Genomic DNA, 25,203 nt, shown 5'->3' with positions numbered 1-25,203 from the left:
ATACAAGTGTCCACGTGACATCAAGAGAGGGAAGTTGGAGAGAGGTTTGTCAGTAACAACAGTAACAGTTATCTTTTGATATAGCATTGTATAAACTATTGCCCATAGATATCAAACGTAGTGTGTCTCTGCCCCTGTCAATCACAGTATTATAATAATAAACAAAGGAGATAAAGAATTGTAAAACAGTTTCATTATTCCAGTCAATTGGTCCTTCCAGGTTTTCCTTCTTCACTAAAGCAATTTGACTGTCTTACTGTAATAAATTACCAACTTCTAGAAATTAATTTTGTAATTCCCGAGTGCCATCTGGAGAAAGCTTTTAACCTCCTGGGTAAAAACATTTTAAGGTTGCATGGATCCAGAGGAAATGAAATCCCTGGCCAAGACAGTGAATACGTTAATATTATTAAATGTGCAGGCAACTCAAAACAAACTGTGAGTGGCAAAAAAAATGTTCTGTTTGAAAGTGGTTAAAAAAACTTGAAACAAATAAATTCCCAGATACTAAGTTATCACTGTGTTATCATGCAAGCGAAGTCTGACTGATATGTATCCATTTCAGACTTCATCTTTGCGATACTAAATATGTATGATTGTATTTTGGAAATCAAATGACCGGAAGTAGTCAACCCGAAAGTCTGACACCGCTTCCGGTGTCGCCACCTTCTTTGTCTCCGGCCCAAAATTTCGACACCAGTGGTTGTCTTTATTTTACCTTTAGTTTTGAGGATATATTTACACATATATCCATAGTTTTCTGATATTGAATGACAGTCGACTCTGAAATATTTATGCCTAAAAGTAAAGCGCCAAAAATGGATGACCTGGACTACAGTAAGTATCTTACTAATTAGCTATTTGCATAGGCTATCGCTAGCTAGCTATGGCTAGCTGTAGCTAGTGGTCAGTTTATTTACTCAGGTGTGACACACTGATCATTCCGTTGAGCATCTAATTGAGAATGATTGACCTGCTCTTTGTCGTCTTTAGTATGCGCGTGCATTTAAACCACATTTTGGTTTAGATAAGATACAAGGATGCGTTAGCCTAGCCTGACGCAAAGTAAATATTGATTATTTCACTGTGTGGTTGGAGCTAATGTTTCAGCTAACGTCGGCAGCCTTTTTAACAACCTGATCAGCCCCCCAAGTTACTCGAGGTCTTGTTAAAATCGTCTATTCCTTTTACTATTGAAACCGAGGAGCTCGTGTTATCAGCGCTCTGCTTGCTGTAGTATGAATCAAACAGTATACTTAATCCAGACTGTGGGCGTGGTTGGTGGTGTTTTAGAGCAGCTGTTTGTTTTGCAGCGTACTGGTCTGGGAGGCTTTGGTGCTGCTAACAACTGCTGATCAGAAGCTGCTACTTTGAACTCGGGACTAAATAAATCATCACGACATTTTCTGCAAAATACACCAACAACGAAAATGTGACTATGGAGCTTCCAGGCTCTTCACTTAGTTGCCATTTTGTTAGGTACACCTGGTTAAAGTTAATCCACTACAAGAGCCCTGCAACACACCCTACATTTAGAAAGCTTGAATGTCTTTGTTGATATTTAAGTTATTAGATGTTATTAGAAAGTCATCAACACCACCAAAACTACAGCCTCCAAAGTGACAATTGATTTAAATTAAAATGTGTTAAACATTTAAGGCATAAACTCAATACTATAACATGAATTATGTTGGGATGTAGTGCAGGTCTGGTGTATTAGACTTACCTAGTCTGAGTTATGTGTAAACTGGCAACTGTGTGTGCAAGTCCATCTAAGTTAATTTGTGCTGTGAGGACATATTTACACACCAGAGTTTTTGTGAAACATTACTTTTTTTGACCAAAAAGGTAAGGTCAGATTTTGGCAATTGACTTGTGTAACTTAACTGTAACACATTCTTCAAAACCATGAACAACAAACAAATACAATTTTAAAATAGCTGAAATCCCTGATGAGAGACCTGGTTAATATGATGTTGATGTATCTCTCAATCCTGCATTTTAATGCCATCTTTAGAAATTAGAACCGGAATAACAGAAATTGTACATAATCCTTGTCCCAATATCAGCTAATAAATGGCTATTTTACCTGCAAAATCCTGTATTACTTTTATTAGCCTTTTTGGAGACCTGTGGTTTTGCCCACATCTAAAATTTCATTAAGCGAATGATGGAGCAGTAACATTTTAACAGTAGCATAAAGCAGTAAAATAAATTGGCATTCAGTTTTAATATCACAGTACCTCACTGTGAACACTTCATAGGGACTGCTTCTTCATTAGTAAGTAGTTGCAATGAAAACAGTTCACTGTGAACAACAGCAAATATAAAAAAACAACTAATAGCCCATCTTAAAACCACTACTGATAAATGCAATTTATTTATTACAATTTTGGTAAACCAAGCTATAAACTAATCAGTGTTTTACCAGTGAGGGCCTTGAATTGGCTATTAGAACCACACCCCCAGATCTTTCCTGTTTTTGTTACGTATTTGTGGGAAGAATGTTTTAGAAGCACCTCTAGAAATGAGTTAATGAAGTGTTTGTCTGCCCTGTTTGTGGAGTGTACTGTGGGAAGTGTTAAGACCCCCATGCATTATATTTTAGTGACGGATCATTAGGGAATTGACTTTCACTATTTTTTCACAGCACATAAGGGGTTAAAAAAAAAAGATGTTTAATTATTAGGGAAAGGGTAGGAGAGCCATGAAAGAGAGATTAAGGCAAAATGTTTGAAGGTATACCAGTGTGTTTCCATTACATGGTTTAATACAGTAATCACCACTGGCAACTTCAGTTACTCCCGTTACTGCCCCCCTTCCCCCCACTCCTTTTTATTGTAAGTTATTGATAGAGGGAATTTATCATAACCAATTTTAGTAACAATGCAGTTCTCAAAATACTTAAATTAGATGAGGCTTTGTTATTAATAAGTCTGCCTTCGGCTGTTTAGGCCCAGTCACCATTTGTTACATCTGCTGCAGCAGTAATGGAGTCATTCTTCTTCTTTTCCCTTATAGTCCCAGTAGACCTCAGCCCAGAGGAGCGCTCTGAGCTGGAGGACATCCGCAGGAGGAAGGGCGTCCTGCTGCAGGAGATCCAGAGGCTTAGAGAGGAATTAAGAGAGGCAATTTTGGAGGTGGAGGGACTGGAGACCAGCACAGAGGGCAGGTAAGAAGGAAAGGCACAGTAACATTGCTACTAATACTCAGTAATACCCTAAACAGTATTGCATGACCGGAGCTGGCTTTGAACATCACAGTGTGCACAGATTTTCTTAAATCACCATTCCCCCATACATTATCACTTGCTAGTCAACATTATCACTGAGCGCTGCGATTGGTTGAATATTTTATGTGTTTATTGCCACATTTCTCTTGATTAGAACTTTTTGTTGTCCCATTAAGAAACCATCAAAGCATTCTTACAGGTGTTTGCTCACATCTCCATAATCATCAGCAGTTTAAGAGCTTTTACAAACATGTCAGATGTCATTAAATCCAGAGTTTACAGCCCAATATTCACAATTTCATCCATTTTAAATTTTTTTAATGCATCATATTGTTAGATATATTCATACAAGTGTTGTGGTTCTTAATATGACAATGTAGTTTTGTAACTGCCTTATTTTGAATGACCATATAAGAGCTAGTAATTCAGACAGTAATTTAGACATGTCTTATAGTTTTATAGTGTAATCTTTGGTGATTTTTAATTTGTGTGAGCTGTTGGAAATACCGATTAGGAAATATCTTTTTCTTACATTTTTGCCCCCGACAGTAAAACTCTACAGAAAAGTAGGCATGTGGCAATGGGAAGGAAGAAATTCAACATGGACCCTAAAAAGGTAGAACTCTTTTTATTCTGTTTGTACATTTCATTCGACTTCACTCTTTGTTAGCTGTGTGTTGACGGACACTTCCACCCTCTCTGCAGGGCATTGTGTTTTTGGTGGAGAATGAGCTGCTCAGGCACACTCCTGAGGACATCGCTCAGTTCCTCTACAAAGGAGAGGGCCTCAATAAGACAGCGATAGGAGATTACCTTGGAGAAAGGTGCTTGGTCCCAAATATCTTCTGCCCTTTTTCTCCTTTTGTATCAGCCATTTGTTACCATGCTCTCTCTCTTGCTGTTCTGCAGGGATGACTTCAACATCAAAGTTCTCCAGGCTTTTGTTGACCTCCACGAGTTCACTGATCTCAACCTCGTCCAGGCCCTCAGGTAAACAGTGTCTGTTTGGTGTGTTTTTTGTTTTGAGCCAAGGACAAAATCTCTTGGATAGTGTCCTGGCTTTCTCTGGTAAACAAACCTTCTCAGCAATGGAAAGTCCCACTCTCATTGTCACCTCAGGTTGGGGGGGTGTGTGCAAGATAGCAGTAGTGACTATGTAACTGCCCTGATTGCAGAATTTGTCCTCGCTGACTTGACCTAAACCTCGACCTGTTTTCTGCAGGCAGTTCCTGTGGAGTTTCCGTCTGCCTGGTGAAGCCCAGAAGATTGACAGAATGATGGAGGCCTTTGCTCAGAGATACTGCCACTGCAACCCCGGCGTCTTCCAGAGCACTGGTACACACAAACACAATTACACTGCATTTCATGTAGGCCGTGTAGCCTACCTAATGTACCTAATGTCGGATGTTTTGACTTCTGTGAGCCGTTTAGAGCTGTTCCTCTTTAATCAAGCTTTATTTTCCTGTGATGGATCACAGGAAGGGCCATTTCCTAGAAGGTGTGCACTCGTACAAACCTGCCAATTCAGAAGAACATTGCCTTAGTGATCGTGTTTTCATTCATTATTTCCTTAAATTGTTTGAGATGAAGCATGTTTAACGTTCTCGGTGACTGAAGTAAAATGTTATGTTTTTTTTTTTTTAATTGTCAGTTGTTTTCCATACTGATATTAAGGTACAATTGTGAAATTACTGATTTGAGTTTTTGTGCAGAACAAAATGCAGTGGGTCTGTAATCTCCTGCACGTCTCTCCTGTTCACAGACACGTGTTATGTGCTGTCATTTGCCATCATTATGCTGAACACCAGCCTTCATAACCCAAATGTGAGGGACAAACCAGGAGTGGACCGTTTCATCTCGATGAACCGAGGCATAAACGAGGGGGGGGACCTGCCTGAGGAGCTGCTCAGAGTACGACGATCTCTTTGTAGTTTTTCTTTGGAGATGGCAACAAGTGACAGTTAAAATGAATCCAGAAAAGAGATCTTTAGTGTGCTCATTTTAGTATCTTTTCTGTTATCCCAGAATCTCTACGAAAGTATTAAAAATGAGCCCTTCAAGATCCCTGAGGATGACGGAAACGACCTGACACACACGTTCTTCAACCCGGACAGAGAGGGCTGGCTTCTTAAACTTGGTGAGATGATGCCATTGGGGCCTTTCTGCTTTGCTTTTCTACATGTTAGCTTTAGCTCAGATTTTGTACAATCAAACAAATACAGAATGTCAATGCTTCTGATGTCAGGAGTGTCAAAATCCATTGAGAAGAGAAAGTCTTCAGTATTCTTTTAAGGCTTTGTGCTATGATGAACCTGCCCTCCTGTCTCTGAAGTTGCCTGGCTCTTTGTCTCCACTTGATTTGTCAGCTCACCGTGTTGTGGCATTTGAACATTGCCATGGCATGACAAGAGGCCCACTTTCTTGCGTCACAGCAGTCTAAAAAATCTGATTGTTTTCTTTTGCATGGCGGGGCCTGTGATCTCTGTGTCACTAATATAATCTCCCTTCTCTCTTCCTCCTCTCCATCTGGCTCTCTCTTTCTCTATTTGTCCCCTGTCTTCATCTAAATCCTCTGTTCCCCTTTGTCTCTCCTTCTTTCCTGCGATTTCCGCCCTCTACTGCCGCTGCTTGTTTTCTCAGGAGGTATGTACTGACAGAGTTGTTGGAGTTTAAATAGAAATAGAAAAAATTGCCATGTAGTTCACTGTAAGCATATAGAGATTGTAGAGTAGTATTCCTTCAGCTTTGACTCCCCAAAGAAAATCTTTTCCCTCTCCTCTCACTCATCGTCATGACTGTGTTCTTGTGTTTCAGGGGGACGAGTGAAAACCTGGAAACGGCGATGGTTCATTCTCACAGACAACTGCCTTTATTACTTTGAATATACCACAGTAAGTGTTTGTTTCCATGTTTGACATGTGCATGAATTTGATGTTGCTCCTTGATTCATTTGGTGCATTAAACTATGCCAACAGGATGACATTTCTGATTTTCATTGGGTTTTCTAGAAAATACCTATAGAATTCAGGGGACCTTGCAATAAAATGCGGTCATGTTTAGGAATTGCAAGGCTGCTGGAAAACACTGGCAATAATGTACTGTATCTGCAAGGAAGTTGACCTACACAGCTCAAGGATTAAACGCATAACTTTATTAATCCTCAGAAGAAAAACCAGTTCATTTTCCCATGCACAGTAAAAACAAAAGAGACACAAGTCAGTCTGGTCACAAGAGACAACATAAGAGACAAACTACCATTGCAGTACTAATGCAAAGACAGCAAGCTAACACAATTCTACAGCTCAGGACTGCTCCAAGCCCAATATGTATTGTTCCTCTTAAGAAGAGAAACAATACATATACAGTTGATCACTGAAAAGCTCGTCATAAGTGATGCAGCTAAGAACAAGATGATCAGTTTAACGATGAAGACAATTACAGTTTTCCTCAAATTTTGCCAGAAATAATACAGAGACTGGTTGAATTTCTTTCTATTGTTATACTCTCAAATTTTTATTGTTGGGCCTGATACAAAACTCATATAATGTAATGCTTTGGATGTTGGAATAACTCCTTTTGCCCTAATCTGCTGTGATTGTGTGTTCATCTAACAGGATAAGGAACCGCGAGGTATCATTCCCTTGGAAAACCTCAGCATCCGTGAGGTCGAAGACCCAAGAAAACCTGTAAGTTTGCATCTGTGCTGAACAGTCTTGGCAAATGTATTCACCATATTTACAATGTTCAAAATGTAGCATACACTGTGATTGTTTATCTTATATTCTTTGCCTCTTTCCCCACAGAACTGCTTCGAGCTATACATCCCAAACAACCGTGGTCAGCTGATTAAGGCGTGTAAGACGGAGGCTGATGGGCGAGTTGTGGAAGGAAACCACATGGTGTACCGCATCTCCGCTCCCACACCTGAGGAGAAGGATGAATGGATCCACAGCATCAAGTATGTCAATGGGGACAAATGGAGGATAATGTCACAGGAAAAATGGGGGTAGTGGTAGACCAGTGAGACACTTTGGCCAAACTGTGGGTAAACTCTCGTTTAAGGGCCTAATTTCATCAACGGCTGTCTGGAAGGTACATTGACCTTTTCAGTTATATATTTTCATAATCCAGCCCACTCAATATGTTTGTCCGCCACTTTTCCAGATCTGCTGTCAGCGTGGACCCCTTCTACGAAATGCTAGCTGCACGGAAGAAACGTATATCACTGAAGAAGAAGGAGGAGCAACCGTAGATCCTTCCCTCCATTCTTTCCGTCTTCCTTTGTCCTTCTCATCTCTCCCTCCAACACTGGACACATGATTTCATCCCTGCTTCTCACTACCTGTTCACAAGTTTTGTTGCCACTCTTTCCTCATCCTTGAACACACCCTCACCGGACTCCCCACTGTCCTGTCTTGAAATCGCATTCAGAGTGAAGAGCTCACCAGCTGTGGCCGCCTCCTCTTCTTCTCTTGCTTCTTACACTACTGCTGTTACACACAAACTGACACACAGCCAGCCTACACTGTATGTCCTGACTTCTCACCACATTCCTCTGTGAAACGTGTCTTGGACCATATTCATATTAATGTAACCACCTTTTTTCTTATTTTGGACTTTAATCCAAACTTGGACAACCTCTCAGAACTCCTCGCAGAATGTGGACAAATTTGCAAACGGCTGGAAAATGGAGGATTACAAAATGTTAGAATTACTGTGACCGCAGGTGTCTTGATTCATCTTTATGAGTCTTCCTTTTTCCTTCCCACATCCTTCTTCACAGTTTGTCTGTAAACCACAAACAAAACTTAAAAAATATCAGACAGTTGCTCAGTAGAAACGTTTAAGGCTGCTGGCTGAATGTTTCTCCATTCTCTTGGAGTTTCAGCACATATGGCTGACTTTTAGACCAGTGTGTGTATTGAAATCAGGCATCTTTTAGACATCCATCGGTGCATTAGTATGAATATGGTCTTATTCGGGGTAGGGAGCAGCTTCAGTTCATGTGTCCTCTCACATTTATTGATGCTGCCTAAATGAGAAATAGCCTTTCTTGATTGTGTCCCTCAGATAAAACGTGAACTGACAGATCAAACATTAACAACACCAATTTTCAGTGAGTGTTGATCAGAGACAATGGAGAAATTGATAACTCACAAAGATTCAGATGATTTCAGATGACTGAGATGTGCCCGTAGCTTCCTATAGTGCTCTTCTTGGCTTTGGTACACATTGGTACACAATACTGTCTACACTTAGCTACTGTAACCATTATGTGAGGAAAATGTCCCTGTTCATTTCTTTTTATACTGACATTAGGTTTATACCGCAGAGTTACTGTTGATCGGAAAATATGGTCGGGTCTCAAGGTACGCAGGCTGCTTTACTCGCAGAATTAATGGAGGCAAATGCAAGCAGCTTCTCTCCTTCCAGATAGCGGCTCGTTTCAGCTCACTGAGTCAGCCTATGTGTTCTTGTGCAATAGCAGAGAAAAGTGTAGCTCCAGTCTGAAAGCTTGTTAACAAATCCTTTATAACACTCTACTGAGCAGCGATCATCGTGTCTTCTCTGACGTAATGTTCTCGCATGCCACAAGTCATTTCCTTTTTGCTCAACACTACAAGACGAACACTGACATCTCTCTCAACGTTAAGAACTCTGTCAAACATTTAACCATTGAAGCCTGGTCTGTCCGCTATAGTGAGTTTCAAGAAATCACAAAGGCAGCTCATTACAATGTATACTTTTTGTAAATAGATGTTAGCATATTTGTTTACGACACACATAGAAATGACTTAATTTATTCTTTATCTTTTGTTAAAATCAGATTTTTTTGTACGAGCTACTGTAGGACTGCATGTTGATAAACTGAGGCGTCAGCCATAGGTGCTGATGCATCGCTGATCATGCTAGTGCACTGATTTGAAAAGTGTTAGTGTTCCCTGTTGACATGGACAAATTGCATTTAATATGCAAGTTGATTTATGCACAGAATAAAATGTAGTAATTGTAGGTTGTTTGGAAAATAATAAGATATTTAGGAGATGTTTAGTAGTCTGGTTTATCTCTTGACCACCCTGTTGGTTTTTTGATTAAAACAGACTCAGTTAAAGCACAAGAAGTCTCACACTCTGTTAAACTAATGTCCAGTTTTTACTTCACTGGCTGCTCACTGTCCACTTGAAGGGTGAGGACGATAGCTGAACTCTAATATTTCCATCATGCCACAGTGATACAAATGAAGAGACAACAAAACAAGGAACACTAACAGAGCTTTGATTCATTATGTAGTAGTAAAAATATTCAGATGTAATGAATCACTAACAAGTTTAGATTTGTGTCCAGTGCTAGATTTGCTTGACATCCAGTTCATAAACTTATTTCTAGTAGTTTAATGAATTGGCATTTTTAGATGGTAGTAAAAATAATTGTCTACTGCACTTTATCAATTTTAGCATTTTGGAGAAAATGCTGCCACTTTGACTGACAATACTCCAATACTCTGTAGCACCCTCTACTGGTGATCCACACACACTGCAATATGCTGAAGGATGAACCATGAACTGTGTAGAAATACTGTATAACGCCACCACCTGGTCAGTGCCAGCTATAGCAGCACCTGTTTCTGACCAGCATGAACTGTATTAAGCTTCATTTGTTCACCTGATAAAGATTGTGCTGTTTGAGCTGAATGGAGTCTTTTCTCTGTGATCAGAACATGTGGACCTTGTTTTAAAGACACAACAAGTAATTGATCCTGCAAATACAAATCTAGGATTGCCTTTTACCTGACAAAGGCCGAACTTTATATCTCCATGTTAATGCTTCTTCACGTGTATGTAGGCCTTCACTTTCTGGGTATTCTTGAAGTGCAAAGTTGCCAAAAAAAACTGTTGGGACAACAAATGTTTCCATTTGAACAAAAGAATGAACACTGAAATGATCAGGCTGAAACTGGGCCTCTGTTTCTGATTCTTGTGACCCCTGGAGCCACTTCTCTCAGAAAATGTCTTTATTTTGTATTTATTTATTTTTATTTACTGTGAGGTGAAGATGGATAGATCATCTGTAAATGTAGCAAAAGGAAAACCATGATACATTGGTGCCAGTAAACTACTGTGTAACAATAAACGGTGAACAGATGATGGGTTGCTCTGCGTGTTTTATTTCATCTGGGCTTTTGTCTTAAAATGTAGCTGTTAAGTCATCTGTATAACAGGTCACACATGCAAAAGGCAAAATTATAGACAGGTTGTAAATATATATGAAGAATATGATCCAAGCCACATGACCTCTCCACCATAGAGACAGGGACAGATGACAGATCACGCGAACACAGCTCAAGCACAACATGTCACACAGGTAGGAGAAAGGAAACACACAGAGGGAGAGAGAAGAGAGGCTGAATTTCCTGGAGGACAAAGGTCCAGATCCAAGCATCTGGAAGGAGGCACCGAGATCCAGGGGAGAGAGAGAGGTCCCAGGATGGATGATGGTCAGCACAGAGGACAAAGAGGTTGTTTTCCTGGGCTGCAGCCGTTCTGTCAGTGTTAGAAGTTGTCATAAATTGTTGATTATTCTTGAGAAGGTTGTTAAATAAATAGTGCCAAAGTTGGCAGTAGCCTCTCGTGTAGCATCTGGTGACATCAAGACCTTTGAAAACAGGCCCCTCCGTTTCCAAGCAGAGAATGGAAATGACACATACAGATTCAAAAATAACTTTGTATTTACTGTTTTTAAATGTTATTGTTATTATTTTAAAGGTACCAAGCTGTTCACCTGTTTGCTTTAGAACTGAAAAAGCACTCTGCTTTGTTTTTTTACATGCTCAGCTTCCCTAGAAAAAACAGTGATGACTCACATGCCAGCAGAAGTGAAAGCTGGTGCAGTGGTTACTGTCTCATGTTCTGTGACACACACACACAAACACACATCACATCACATCACCAGTGAGGTCCCACACAGCTGGACACCACAGGGCACGTGGGAGACGACTCCCACCATCACTTTAAAGGCTGCTGGAGGGGATGAGGTCAAAAGCATAACCGGTGCTGCCATCTCGTTGCATGACATTTCAAACATAACTCAAAAAGAGTCTGTGATGTTGAATCCAACAACTTTGGAGAATAATAACTCTAAAGGGTTAAAAAAAAACTTACAGTATCTTTAAATCCTGTCTTGCTGCTAATTTATACTTATTTGCAGGCTCCACGAGTGCTCTTCAAAAGCCAGCCGAAGGTTGTGTGATTGTAGGGTGTAACAGACTTATTTACAGGATGCCCTTTCTGTATTTATCATATATTAATGTGTCAGTTCACAGGTCTGAAGTGACACGCTAACCCAATTTGCTGGCTTGTCACAAATAGATGAGCAGTTTGCCCATCATGAATCTTATTCACAACGCTTCATACACACGCTGGCACTTACTGTAAACCTCATGTGCCGACTTTAAAGCTGAGCATCCTCAATATTTTTATGACACAAATGTCAGAAATACATTCTTGCATTTTCGATGCTTAACTCAGACCAAGAAAGTTTTAAAACACTCGAAGAAAGCACAGAAATACACTTGAGTAGAAATGTATTTATTTTGCTTATCATCAGTAACGTCAAAATATTTCTGATAATTCCAATTAAAATAGGTTTCAGGTTAATAATAGAACTAAAGTTGTATATCTTTATATTCTGCTTACATTCACATCAGAAAAAAGACAGCTGTTTTTGACATTTTTAAATTGAGATTAACTTTGGATTACCTTTAGAGAAGAAAAGAAAAAATACATTAGCAGGTTAGATACTGTATGAGGCAGCAGACAAAGAAAAGTCATAATTTCACAGAATTATATTGCTCTACATCACTTGCTAAACTTTCTGCTTCCTCGGTCTGTGGCTGAAAGGATAAGTAAAGGGGTGTAACCACTATGAAGCTGGGTGTAGATAAGAAAAGCTGAGCAGTGCTGCTGCCATCTCCACCACTTAAGAGAACATGACCAAAGAGATCAGTGGGGCCACCAGGAGCAGGAGGCCAGCACTTGTGCTGCTGGCGCTGTTGCAGAAGTCACCCTGGCAGCAGCGAATTTCTCCTTGAATGAATGATTTGATATTTGGATTTTGTGGATGTAAGCAGATCTGCCTGGAGGCACAGCCCTTCTTGATGGTCTTTTCACCCCCCGCAGTCACTGAAAGAATGAAAACGATGTTAGTGTGTGAGGTTAAAGTGGTAATACATCTACTAAAATCACTACAAATTCTTCTGAGCTGAGGAAACATGTGGAACAGAGTCAGATGTTTAATGCTGTAGGCGTGTTACCTGTTTCTGAGATGCAGTAGTCCTCATTCCCTGCACAATTTAGAGTTGCAGTGCACTTTAATCCATGGCAGTGGTAGCATCTTTTACCATTGGGACTGGATTTGCTGGGCTCTGTAACAGAACATATATTGTTCACATTGTTTGGGGAGGTAGGAGGACGGAGGGGTGACTGCAAAGCTCTTTTCTTCTTCAGAGCCTTTTTCAAGGACTTTTTGACTTTTTGTTTCCCTGCTGACAGATAAGTTGAAATAACTGCTATTAAATTAACAGATATACGAAATGTAGATTTATGGCATTTGTCTCATTCTAATTTGATGATTTTGAAATACAGCAAAATGAATGCGAAAAACAGATTAACAGGAACCTGGAGATTCTCTCTCTCTCTCCCTCATAAACACACACAAACACGTGCATACGCACGCATGCACACACAAACAGTGACCCACACACACCCATCCACACACACACTGCTATATGCAGTGCAGTTTCACTGAACAATATCTGTTCCAAACATGTTGTCTCAGGTTCTGATATAAGGTCTGCCATCATCAATCCATAATACCTGCATTCACAATGCCGACATGTTGGAGGACATGATTATACAACTTCTGTGTGTTGAAAAATGGATTGTATCATTTAGTCAGTGAAATTAGACAAAAACAGCTCTCTGTGCAAAGAAGCATCTAAACACCAACAGACAATATAAGTTAGTTACCAGGGGCAGGTTGGGTGTTGCAGAGCTCGGAGGTGCAGCAATTGCTGGTAAGTACAGTTCTGGCCATTCCAAAGTTGAGTGAGCCCTCAACACACTGGTCAGCCAAAATGCAAGTTTTCCTGTGGACATCAGCAAGTTTTGAATCACCTGCAACAAAAGAACAACCTTTGTAAACTGGATGCCATGAAAAACTGTTTTACAATGAAAATGATGCACCACAAAATAACATACCTGCATATGAAGTGATTCTCCATGCACCACATTGATAAGACGCTGAAGGGCATTCTTTTTCTGTGTCTGTGCAGGTTCCCAAGCTTCCCGATAAACACTCATGACATTTCAGGGGGTAGACTGATAAAACAAAAAACTCAGTTTTAAAAAATGAACTTTCCTTTTCTACAAGTGGTAGACAAAATCATTTTAACACACTGATTCTGGCGTACGTGAATCAAGATTGTAATCATTATCATGATTAATCATATGCACAGTGACAAAAATGGGTTATACAGTCTGAGGCAATTCTACCATGTTTGGGGTTTGTCTTGTTTGTCTTGTTTTCAACTACAACAGAATGTAAAGGAGGCCAAAACATTGTACACAAACTGCAGATAGGATACAAAGAGAAACAGCAGCGACAAGTAAAAGTTATCAACAGAAAATTAACATGATGCATGTGGACATACTGTTATTTGACATGAAATCCCAAATGAGCTGTGGCTACAGCTTTTATAATGACAACAGTGATCGCTGAAAAATACAATCCCTCTTTTTTTAAAGATTAAACAGTTAAAAATCAGATAACAGAACAAGAACTTACCTTCAGGGAGAAGCACAATCCCAAAGATCAGAACAAGGAGACGCATTTTGTGATGGCAGGACACAACTGAGTTTTAGTTTGATCTGTGACAGCTATAAGTAGTTCTCCTGAGAGGGAGTTATCTTCATCCTCAGACCACTCCTTCATTCCTCCTTTGATAGTGATTAAATGTGAAACTTAAAAAAAAACAACATTGCAAATATTGATAGAAAGATCATCTCGTTAACATTTGGCAGTCTCAGGGTGATATCAGGCAATTGCAGCTTATTATCATTTTTGGAGCATTTTCAATTTACTTATCAAGTGACTGCACGAATGCAGATACTGACTATTTTTGCCACTCATGCAGGAGTGAAAGTGTCAACTTCCAAGCATGGTGGAATGGCATGCACACCCTTATTAGGCAATTTTAACCAAGCTACTGATCATTTTGTGTGAGAAGTGGTGGCTGAATTTCGGTCATTTGTTTTCTAGATAAAATGACAACTCGACTGGCTGAGAGACTTAATTGGTTGTAAAGCTGCTACAGTCTAAATATCAGTGTTTTTTATATTAGTTGAAATTAGGGCTGTCAGTTTAACGCGTTAATTAGATTAATTAATTACGCTGCAAATTAACGCGCTATAAAAATTAACGCAAGTAATCATGAGTGGCAAGTCAATGCGCAAGCATTTTAAATTTGGCCCTTTGAGTGACCCGTAGGCTGCCACTTACCTGCGCTACTAGTCAAAAGCAGGGTGACAACAGACGTGGATGCGACACCGGAGAGCGAGGCGAGCCTACTTGGACCTTTGAACGGCAAGTTTATTTATAAAAAGAACAAAGACGGGACTATTAACAAGAACGCAGTGATTTGTACCTTGTGTAAAAAAGAATTTTCCTATCACCGTAGCAGCTCCAGCCTGAATTATCATTTAAACGCTACATGTAAACATGTAGTTGCTGCTAGTGCCGCTAGTGCTACCGTGAGCTCACTCCGCCAACCCACACTTGCTGAGTTAGGAAAACGAATGAGCAAAGCCACGACAGAAAAACTGACAAACTCAATCGCAAAGTGGGTTGCTGCTGATTGCAGGCCGATTTCAATCGTGGAAGACGAGGGCCTAAAAGAGGCGTTTCAGATAGCGTCATCTGACTCTAATTTCCAGCTACCGTACAGTGAGAACTACAGTGATGAAAAGAATTCACCAGCTGTAATGTGACTGTCAGTGAATTGTAATGTCCTAGAATTCAAATTCTTTATTTGGGGACCTTTAGCAGATATGAGATTAAAATGCGATTAATTCGATTAATTAATTACAAATCCTGTAATTAATTAGATACATTTTTTTAATCGCCTGACAGCACTAGTTGAAATCACTCCGTTATGTACCACCGATCCAGTATATAACGGTATTTCTATGCACTACTCCACGATGCTCAAAATTCTAAAAATTACTGTGCCTCCAATGAAACAGTTCATATAAATATATGTCAACACACATATGCACACACACACACACACACACACACACACACACACACACACACACACACACACACACAGATATCAACAAGATGTTCCTGAATTATACAATAATTTCTGCAATTTGAGGCACTGAGCACTGTCTCACTCTGCAGTAGAAATACTGTTTGCCCAATGCGCAATATTTACATTTATACTTTAGTACCACAGTACTACATTTACTTCTCTGCATTGATGAAACAAGAATAATTTTGTGTACTGTGTACTACAACAATGCAGTTGTTGTAATATCAGTTGTACTATCATTTCAGATCATTGCTGACCTTATCACTAAACATCGAAAAAAACAGCAACAGCTGTGGCTCAGGAGGTAGAGTGGTCGTCCACCAATCAGGAGGTTGGTGGTTCAGTCCCTGGCCTCAGCAGTCCACATGCCAAAGTATCATTGGACAAGATACTAAACCCCACTGCGTACGTCACTATTTTGCTAATTGCTATTCATATTTAGCCATTCTTGGCCTCTGCGTTGAATTCTGTTCTGCTATTGGCTACATCATCACCACATTCTGCTTACAGGTACATTGTGATTGCATTTTGCTAAATTGTCACTGGACCTGCAAACTACTGCTTGATCATTGCATTCTGCCAATTGCTATATGGTCACCACATTTTGCTAATTGCTACGTCATTATTGCATCCTGTTAATTGCTCAGACCAATCGCTTCTGCTAATTGCTACATCATAGCTACATATACATGATCTGAGCGAGTTAACAAAGTTCAGCAGGCAAAACGCTCTGCTTCTGAAATGTGACTGGTGGGGTGATATCATGCATACTCACCAGGTGGAAATTTTAGGTATGCCCATTCTCTTCTATGCATGTCACTCCTGTACACCAGCTATGCTTGTTGAGCTCAGACATCTCAGGTTACTGCTGACCGTTGCTGGCTAAAGCTATACTATTAGCCACTTTTGGCTAATCTTTAAAAGAAGAAGATATGTTTTGTGCTGGGGTCTGTACCAAACATCCGTTTCCTTACATCTGGAGAATATGACTTATTGGAGATAATGATTTTTTCAGCCTTTCTTCTGACCATTAGCCATTGCTCGTTAAAGCCTACCTATTCTTTGCAAGCTGGGCATTCTGTCCCCAGCCATTGCTGGCTAAGCCTGGGGCACCTTTTGTTTCTGTCTGTTCATTCACAGCGCATTGTTGGATTTTAAATCACTGACCTCATTTTTTTTCTTTGTTAGGCACTTTCTTATGTTTCATCTCATGGCAGATTATGTCACCTTGGTTTAATCATGGGCTGTTTGGTAAGCAAGCATTCTTGGGGGGAAATTAGGCTGAGGTTTCGGGGGGCTTATGCAAATTATTTTGGGGGGATTTGTCTCGGGACGATACCCCTCGATTACAAAATCTCCCTGTGGAGTCTAAGTGTCAAAGACTTTCTGAGAAGATGTAATTATCACATGTCATATTAAACAGTTATCTTAACTTAATTCATCTCTCTTGATTGAACGAGCGCTTAGGTCCACTACTGAAAACAAAGCATACACACATTCAAACAAACCATGGAATAACCATGTGCGTGTGTTACCAATGGGATCTTGCAATGGAGAACTTCACTTCCTTTCAACTTTTTGAAATTAAATCTGACCATCTTAAAAAAAATGTATAGTAACACATTCAGTCTTTAAATGAACAGTTCTGTTGTATTCAACTTCATTCAAAGAATCCACAGGAAAAAAAAAAACCTCATTTCCAAATATGTTCTTGTTTTATTCCTACTGTCTAACAAAGTGGTAAGCTGCAAAATTTTCTAAAAATGTCTTGAAGAGTTTATAAACTGCCTGTTATGTATAATTCATCCACTAGATGGTGGTACACCGCTCATTGTTGTTTCCCACAGAATGTCCCTCTTCTTCCTTCACATTTCCTGTCAGTTATACACAACTAACAAATACACAGTACATACACACAATAAGTGCAATTTGCACTTATGTGTTTTCATCCTTTAAAAGAGACAGAAAGAATGAAAAAACTCAAAGAAAACTCAGAAATGCATTCTGGAAGAATTTCAAGAAATGTTTTTATTTTGCTTTTTAACCTGTCATATCACAGTATACATTCCAGGTTAATAGTAGTACTCAACAAAAATGTGCATCAACATATCATCATATTAATGTCCTTGTTTCACTTTAGAAAAAAATAAAAATAAAATTAGACAGCTGTTTTGACAGTTTATGCGAACCAGTTGCTATCATCTTGAGGCAAAAAAAAAAAGAAAAAACAGGTTAGATACTGCATGAGGCAGCCGACAAGGGGCTTACCTAGATTATATTCTCATACATTGCTTCCTAAACATTCTACTTCCTTGCTCTTTGGTTGAAAGGATAAGTAAATGGGTGTGGCCACTATGAAGCCATGCAAAGGTAGGAAGAAAAGCTGGGCAGTGATGCTGCCATCTCCACCACTTAAGAGAACATGACCAAAGAGATCAGTGGGGCCACCAGGAGCAGGAGGCCAGCACTTGTGCTGCTGGCACTGTTGCAGAAGTCACCCTGGCAGCAGTGAATTTCTTCCCCAATGAGTGCTTTAATCTGTGCATCTTGCGTATTTGAGCACAACAACTTGGAGGCACAGCCTTTCATGACTGTCTTTGCACCCCCTGCAGTCACTGAAAGAATGAAAACGATGTTAGTGTGTGAGGTTAAAGTGGTAATACATATACTGGAGTCACTACAAATTCTTCTGAGCTGAGGAAACATGTGGAACAGAGTCAGATGTTTAATGCTGTAGGCGTGTTACCTGTTGTTGAGATGCAGTGGTCCTCATTTCCGGCACAATTTAGAGTTGCAGAGCACTGCTGTCCATCACAGTGGTAGCATCTTTTACCATTGGGACTGGATTTGCTGGGCTCTGTAACAGAACATATATTGTTCACATTGTCTGGGGAGGTAGGAGGATGGAGGGGTGACTGCAAAGCTCTTTTCTTCTTCAGAGCCTTTTTATGAGGCTAATACATGACAACATGATGGCCTGCAGGCAATAAAGCAAGATTCTCTGTCTCTGTCTCTCTCTCAGACACGTGCACGTGCCCATGCACACGCACACACACACACACACACACACACACACACACACACACACACACACACACACACACACACACACACACACACACACGCTGCTATGTGCAATATCACTGTGGCAGTTGAAGGTATTTTGCCCTTCAGCTTGGCTGTAGCAGATGGTGATGGAGGGTAGAGGAATTTCCCTCATACTGGCTCATCTTGGAATTTGAATCTTGCTTCTTGAACAATATCTGTTCCAAACATGTTGTCTCAGGTTCTGATATAAGGTCTGCCATCATCAATCCATAATACCTGCATTCACAATGCCGACATGTTGGAGGACATGATTATACAACTTCTGTGTGTTGAAAAATGGATTGTATCATTTAGTCAGTGAAATTAGACATGTTTTATTTTTTTTACATTACCCTGACATATGAAACATGAAGAAATGCATTCAACACTAATGTTTAAGGCAGTCATGGGATGAGAGTAGTTTTCCCATTCTGAACTGTTTTTGCTCATACAACTAGATGCTGACATTCAACAAAAACAGTTCTCTGTGCAAAGAAGCATCTAAACACCAACAGACAATATAAGTTAGTTACCAGGGGCAGGTTGGGCATTGCAGAGCTCGGAGGTGCAGCACTTGCTGGTAAGTACAGTTCTGGCGATTCCAAAGTTGACTGAGCCCTCAACACACTGGTCAGCCATAACACAAGTTTTCATGTGGACATCAGCAAGTTTTGAATCACCTGCAACAAAAGAACAACCTTTGTAAACTGGATGCCATGAAAAACTGTTTTGCAATGAAAACGATGCACCACAAAATACCATACCTGCATATGAAGCGATTCTCAGTGCACCACACTGATTAGCCAGTGGAAGGCATTCTTTTTCTGTGTCTGTGCAGGTTCCCGAGCTTCCCGGTAAACACTCATAACATTTCAGGGGGTAGGCTGATAAAACAAAAAACTCAGATGATATATACAGTTATACTGTCTGAGCCAGTTCTACCAAGGACTTTTCTTCTTTTTCTTTTTTCAACTGCAACAGAATGTAAAGGAGGCCAAAACATTGCACACAAACTGCAGGTGGGATACAAAAAGGAACAGCAGCAACAAGTAAAAGTTATCAACAGCAAATTAATATGACGCATGTGGACATATTGTTATTTGACATGAAATCCCAAATGAGTTGTGGCTACAGCTTTTATAACGACAACAGTGATCGCTGAAAAATACAATCCCTCTTTTCTTGAAGATAAAAAAAAAATCTGATGACAGAACAAGAACTTGCCTTCAGGGAGAAGCACAATCCCAACGATCAGAACAACGAGATGCATTTTGTGATGGCAGGACACAACTGAGTTTTAGTTTGATCTGTGACAGCTATAAGTAGTTCTCCTGAGAGGGAGTTGTCTTCATCCTCAGGCCACTCCTTCATTCCTCCTTTGATAGTGACAAAATGTGAAACCTAAAAACCTTGCAAATTCAGATAGACAGATCTAGATGTTGAGAGGCTATATTGGATGTTGAACTTCTAAATATCACTCCACTTTATTGTGTTGCAGAGAAAAAAAACATATTAAGAATTTCTTTTATTGGCACCAGCCTCCAGTTCAATTTTACTGACCCCTAAACAAAATGCTAGTGGATTTTGTTGTTGTTGAAATTGCTCCATTATGTAGCACAAATACAAACAGCGTCTGTTTGTACCAGTCAATGATACAGTATTCAAAATTACGGAGGCTCCAATAAAAAAAGCACATGGCAGCACACACACGCACACATCACATCATCATTAACAAAATGTTCCTGACACAAAAAACTCTGCAAGCTCTGAATAGAAATATACATACAATATAATAATATAATACAATAGAAATCTTCACCAGGGCCAGATTGGTTCAGAGTCCTAATCACACAATATGTAAATGCAAGTGTATGTAAAGCGATACTATTCTTCAATGCAAAAGAGTTCAATGCAAAACAGGTTTTATCCCTTTAAAGCAGGTACAAAGAAAACAGAGCTGGTCCCAGGGAGCAACTAAATTGGAATACGTATATGAAGATTCTCATTTATCCAGGTCATAATAGTTTTAAGTGCTTTCCAAAAGCAACTGGACTTGCCTGTGTTTCTAGAAGACATTTTGCCTGTCATCCAAGAAGCTTCAACAGTTCTGAAGAAGCAAGTCCAATTGCCTTTGGAGAGCACTTACTGCAAAATACTGTTATTTCATCTCTCTTTCCACAGTTCTCTGAAAAGTAATTATGCTTACACTCACACTCAGAATCCAATCATATCTAATAATGAGATAAGCCCAGTACTAAGACATCACCATACACATGAATATTAAAATCACCCTCAATAATTACTTTATCTATTTTAAAGACTAATCTTGATAAAAAGTCAGAGACTTCAGATAAAAATGTATGGACCAGGAGCACGGTAGACTATAACAGATAAAACTGGCCGCAGTGATTTCTAAGTTAAGTCTGAAAGACTAGGAATAAGGTTTTCAAATGAGGCATAATTGAGTTTATGTTTAGGGAGTCTCGAGAAATGTGAGTATTAATAGGATGGGGGCAGTAACACCATTTGCATATTCTTCATAACACAACCAGGTTTCAGTAAAACAAAATAAATCAATATTATAATCCGATATTAAATAATTTAATTAACACATTTTTAGATGACAGAGATCTGATGTTCAAGAGTCCATGTTTAATTCTCCTATTTTGTTGTACTATTGCAGTTCTGGTATTACTTCTTGTTAGGTTTTTATGTATAACTCCTCCTGTTTATTTTTTAGTGAATTTAAGTCTTGTATGAAAGGTACTATACAAAAAATAAAGTTTATTAATTAATTTGCATAGTTGGGAGAGGACACTCCATGGGGCTATAGGTGGGTAGCTGCTCTAATGGAAGTGCAGACAAGTATGTAGGACTGCAGCTCTGTCTCCTGGTGTCCAGTCTGAGTTGTTATGGTTTTCAATTCAATTCAATGTAAGATAGATAGATAGATAGATAGATAGATAGATAGATAGATAGATAGATAGATAGATAGATAGATAGATAGATAGATAGATAGATAGATAGAGTAAAAACAATAAGTATATACAAAACAGTGGAATAAAAATAAACATTATCTTATATTAGAAATTGTAAATTGTATTTGCAGACTGTTATGTACAGGATGGATTGCACAGATTATTGCACCAATTATTGCCCAGATTATTGCACTAATAATTTACAGATGATTTACAGATAATTTACAGATTACTTGGAGCAGTTTTTGTTGTATAGTCTGACAGCTGCAGGAAGGAATGACCTGCGATACCGCTCCTTCACACACTTTGGATGTAGCATCCTGTCACTGATGGAGCTCCTCAGTGCAGTGAGTGTGTGTTGGAGGGCGTGAGAGTCATTGACTATTGTGGAGGACAGCTTGCCTGTCATCCTCCTCACCCCCACCTCCTCCACCAGTTCCAGAGGGCATCCCAGGACAGAGCTGGCCTTCCTAATAAGTTTGTCCAGCCTCTTCCTGTCAGCTGTTGTGATGCTGCTCCCCCAGCAGACTACACCGTAGAACAAGGCAGAGGCCACAACAGAGTCATAGAAGGTCTTCAGGAGTGCCCCACGCACCCCAAAAGACCTCAGCCTCCTGAGCAGATAGAGTCTGCTATGTCCTTTTTTGTAAAGTGCAGTGGTGTTGTGAGTCCAGTCCAATTTGTTGTTCAGATGAACACCCAGGTACTTATAAGATTTCACCATCTCAATGTCCCTTACCTAGATGTTCACTGGTGATGGGGGAGAGTACGGGCGCCAACGGAAGTGCAGTATGACCTGCAGTATGACCTCTGTATGACCTGTTGTCCCTATCTGTGATGAGGCCGACAATGGCAGAGTCATCAGAGAACTTCTGCAGGTGGCAACTAGGTGACAGGTGGGAAAAGTCAGCTGTATAGATTGTGAAGAGGAATGGTGACAGCACCGTTCCCTGGGGGGCCTCCACACTGCAGAGGACAGTCCCTGATACACAGTCCCGTGTCCTCACATACTGTGGGCGGTTAGAGAGGTCGTCCACTACCCAGCATGTGAGGTGTTGGTCCACCCCCGAATGCTCCAGCTTGTTTCTCAGAATGGCTGGCCTGATGGTGTTGAAAGCACTGCTGAGGTCCAGGAAAAGGACCCAAACAGAGCTCCCAGGTAAATCCAGGTGAGACAGGGCTTGATGGAGGAGGAAGATAAGGGCATCATCCACTCCGATGCCAGGTTGGTGTGTCAACTACAGCGGGTGCATGGACAAGCTCAGGGCGCAGGTGGGCAAGGACCAGCCGCTCCAGGGCCTTCATGAGGTGTGATGTTAATGCCACCAGCCTGTAGCAGCTAGGGTCCTTGGGATGTGGGGTATTGGCACAGGTACCACGCAGGACGTCTTCCAGAGGTGTGGCACCCTTCCCAGTCTCAGACTCAGGTTGAACAGATGTCCAATGATCCCGCTCAGCTGATCAGAGCAGGATCTGAGGAGCCTGGGACTGAGGCCGTCCGGTCCTGCAGCCTTCCTGGTCTTTAACCTCCTGAGCTGATTTCTCACCTGGAGAGGTGTGAGAGACAAGTTGGAGCAGGGGGGCTGAGTGTCTTGTGATGTAGATGAGGAGCTGGGAGGGGCAGTGGGGGGTGGCGTTGGTGGTGGTGGTGGTGTGTGTGTGTGTGTGTGTGTGTGTGTGTGTGTGTGTGTGTGTGTGTGTGTGTGTGTGTGTGTGTGTGTGTGTGTGTGTGGTTGGGGGGGGGGTCGGTGGGGTACCTGGGTAGATTGCTGGCAGATTAAAGGAAGGCTGCTGCAGGGCTGATGCCGCTGGGGGAGGGGCAGATGCTTCCTCAAACCTGCAGAAGTAGGTGTTCAGCTCATCTGCCCACTGGTTCTAAACTACCTGCTAAACACAGCTGACTACTGCTAAACACAGCTGACTACCATGTGAGGTGACCAGTATACTCAGTGACACAGTCACCTATGAGACACTGAGGTGAGATCATACTGGCAACCATAAGAAGAAGGCAATCAGTTGTTTGCAACAACTGGAAAAGGACAAAGCCATTGACCAACTATTATGTTATTGCCTGTACCTTGGGGAAGCCACCCTTTGCATTTAAGGACTGCCCAAGATACACAAGGAAGGAGACCTGTCATCAGTAACTATTCAAATTGGTTACCTACAACATTACACCATACAACATCAAACATCTAGCCACCATCCTACCTCCTCTGGTCAACAACATTCCACACACCACACACCACATAAAAAATTCTCATGACAATGACAACCATCATTCATCTTCTATACCCGACTACCCCTTTCGGGGTTGCGGGGGGTTGGAGCCTATCCCAGCTGTCAACGGGCGAGAGGCGGGGTACACCCTGGACCGGTCACCAGTCGATCGCAGGGCAACATACAAGACAGACAACCATTCACGCTCACACCTAGGGGCAATTTTAGAGTCACCAGTCAACCTAATGAGCATGTTTTTGGACTGTGGGAGGAAGCTGGAGTACCTGGAGAGAGTCCACACATGCACGGGAAGAACATGCAAACTTCACACAGAAAGGCCCCTGCCCAACCCGGGGATCGAACCAGCGACCTTCTTGCTGTGAGTGCCGCCCATCTCAACCATCATTTAGTGCAATTATGGCAGCAATATCTGGTTTTCCAAATATCATCAAAGTAACTGACTGTATCCATGTTACCTTCAAAAGCACCAAATGAGGACGATTTTTCTTTTGTAATTTGCAGACATTACTATTCCAAAAATGCTTAAATCTTTTGGAGTGCTGACATGATTCTGACCAATGCAGTGGTCATATTGCCTGGCTCAGCACACAACTCATTTATTTTGAGGAAAATTAGTGTAGGACAAAGACTTTGGGCTGTTGCTGTTTGTAATATTGGCTTGTTTCCTCGTGGAGGACACGTTATTTATTTGCCAATAAGTGGTTACTGGATATTATTTTAAAAACATGCGAACATTGAGCAGGTGATAGTGTGACTCCTTGACTCCTCATCCCCATCACAGAGTCACAGAATGAGTTGTAGAAGGTACATAACGTAGAAAGAAGTGCATGGCCAAGCCCATTCAGTCATTGACCACACCATACTGCAACACACCCCAACGCAAGAAAATTAAAGCAACCCACTACAACCAAAGCAACAAAGGACAAAAGGCTGATGGTCCAGCCAAAATTAACAAAAGAAGGGAAGCCACCCTAAACCAACCCACAGACAGGTGTCCTCATTTTCAATGATTTTCTTGTTCTATTCTTGCTGTCTGACCAAGTGGCAAACAGGAGGCTGTAAAATTCTCTTAAAAAAAAGTCTCAAGGAGTGTGTAAACTGCCTGTTACATAAAATGTGTTGACTAGATGGTGGTACACTGCTCATAGTTGTTTCCCACAAAATGTAACTCCTCTCTTCACATTTCCTGTCAGATATACATAATTAAGAAATACACAGTACACACACACAGTAGGGAGACTTTGCACTTTCACCATTTAAAAGGGACAGAGATAGAATTAAAACAAAAAGCA

General features: G+C 40.7%; 3 protein-coding genes across 3 annotated transcripts; 1 reads left to right on the top strand and 2 right to left on the bottom strand.

Annotated features, from left to right (window-relative positions):
- The first annotated feature begins 666 nt into the window (after positions 1–666).
- On the top strand, positions 667–10,375 carry cyth2 (cytohesin 2). Its single transcript, XM_070965731.1, has 12 exons — positions 667–837; positions 3,022–3,172; positions 3,782–3,848; positions 3,938–4,056; positions 4,142–4,222; positions 4,455–4,567; positions 4,995–5,143; positions 5,258–5,369; positions 6,047–6,123; positions 6,847–6,918; positions 7,036–7,190; positions 7,397–10,375. Exons 1-12 carry the CDS (start codon positions 771–773, stop codon positions 7,482–7,484), a joined length of 1,251 nt encoding a protein of 416 aa, XP_070821832.1. The 5' UTR covers positions 667–770; the 3' UTR covers positions 7,485–10,375.
- Positions 10,376–11,797: 1,422 nt separating this feature from the next.
- On the bottom strand, positions 11,798–14,246 carry LOC139333953 (uncharacterized). The gene is made up of 5 exons (XM_070966674.1): positions 14,075–14,246; positions 13,489–13,608; positions 13,258–13,404; positions 12,543–12,653; positions 11,798–12,411 (listed from the first exon to the last, which is right to left on the bottom strand). Exons 1-5 carry the CDS (start codon positions 14,118–14,120, stop codon positions 12,209–12,211), a joined length of 627 nt encoding a protein of 208 aa, XP_070822775.1. The 5' UTR covers positions 14,121–14,246; the 3' UTR covers positions 11,798–12,208.
- Positions 14,247–17,895: 3,649 nt separating this feature from the next.
- On the bottom strand, positions 17,896–19,991 carry LOC139333701 (urokinase plasminogen activator surface receptor-like). Its single transcript, XM_070966314.1, has 5 exons — positions 19,917–19,991; positions 19,457–19,576; positions 19,226–19,372; positions 18,352–18,462; positions 17,896–18,220 (listed from the first exon to the last, which is right to left on the bottom strand). Exons 1-5 carry the CDS (start codon positions 19,960–19,962, stop codon positions 18,018–18,020), a joined length of 627 nt encoding a protein of 208 aa, XP_070822415.1. The 5' UTR covers positions 19,963–19,991; the 3' UTR covers positions 17,896–18,017.
- Between the last annotated feature and the right edge of the window lie 5,212 nt (positions 19,992–25,203).

Source organism: Chaetodon trifascialis, chromosome 7 (genome assembly GCF_039877785.1).
Source record: "Chaetodon trifascialis isolate fChaTrf1 chromosome 7, fChaTrf1.hap1, whole genome shotgun sequence".
Lineage (NCBI taxonomy): Eukaryota > Metazoa > Chordata > Actinopteri > Chaetodontiformes > Chaetodontidae > Chaetodon > Chaetodon trifascialis.
This window is presented reverse-complemented; position numbering and strand designations above follow the sequence as displayed.

Excerpts from the sequence above, each read along its gene's own strand:
- LOC139333701 (XM_070966314.1), bottom strand. The coding sequence starts at position 19,962 with ATGCATCTCGTTGTTCTGATCGTTGGGATTGTGCTTCTCCCTGAAG. Across the intron at positions 18,463-19,225 it reads CAATGCCCAACCTGCCCCTG|AGCCCAGCAAATCCAGTCCC; the intron begins GTAACTAACTTA and ends GTTCTGTTACAG. Across the intron at positions 18,221-18,351 it reads CCACTGCATCTCAACAACAG|TGACTGCAGGGGGTGCAAAG; the intron begins GTAACACGCCTA and ends TCATTCTTTCAG.
- cyth2 (XM_070965731.1), top strand. The coding sequence starts at position 771 with ATGACAGTCGACTCTGAAATATTTATGCCTAAAAGTAAAGCGCCAAAA. Across the intron at positions 3,849-3,937 it reads TCAACATGGACCCTAAAAAG|GGCATTGTGTTTTTGGTGGA; the intron begins GTAGAACTCTTT and ends CCCTCTCTGCAG. Across the intron at positions 5,370-6,046 it reads GGGCTGGCTTCTTAAACTTG|GGGGACGAGTGAAAACCTGG; the intron begins GTGAGATGATGC and ends CTTGTGTTTCAG.
- LOC139333953 (XM_070966674.1), bottom strand. The coding sequence starts at position 14,120 with ATGCGTCTCCTTGTTCTGATCTTTGGGATTGTGCTTCTCCCTGAAG. Across the intron at positions 13,405-13,488 it reads GAGAATCACTTCATATGCAG|GTGATTCAAAACTTGCTGAT; the intron begins GTATGTTATTTT and ends CTTTTGTTGCAG. Across the intron at positions 12,412-12,542 it reads CTACTGCATCTCAGAAACAG|TGACTGCGGGGGGTGAAAAG; the intron begins GTAACACGCCTA and ends TCATTCTTTCAG.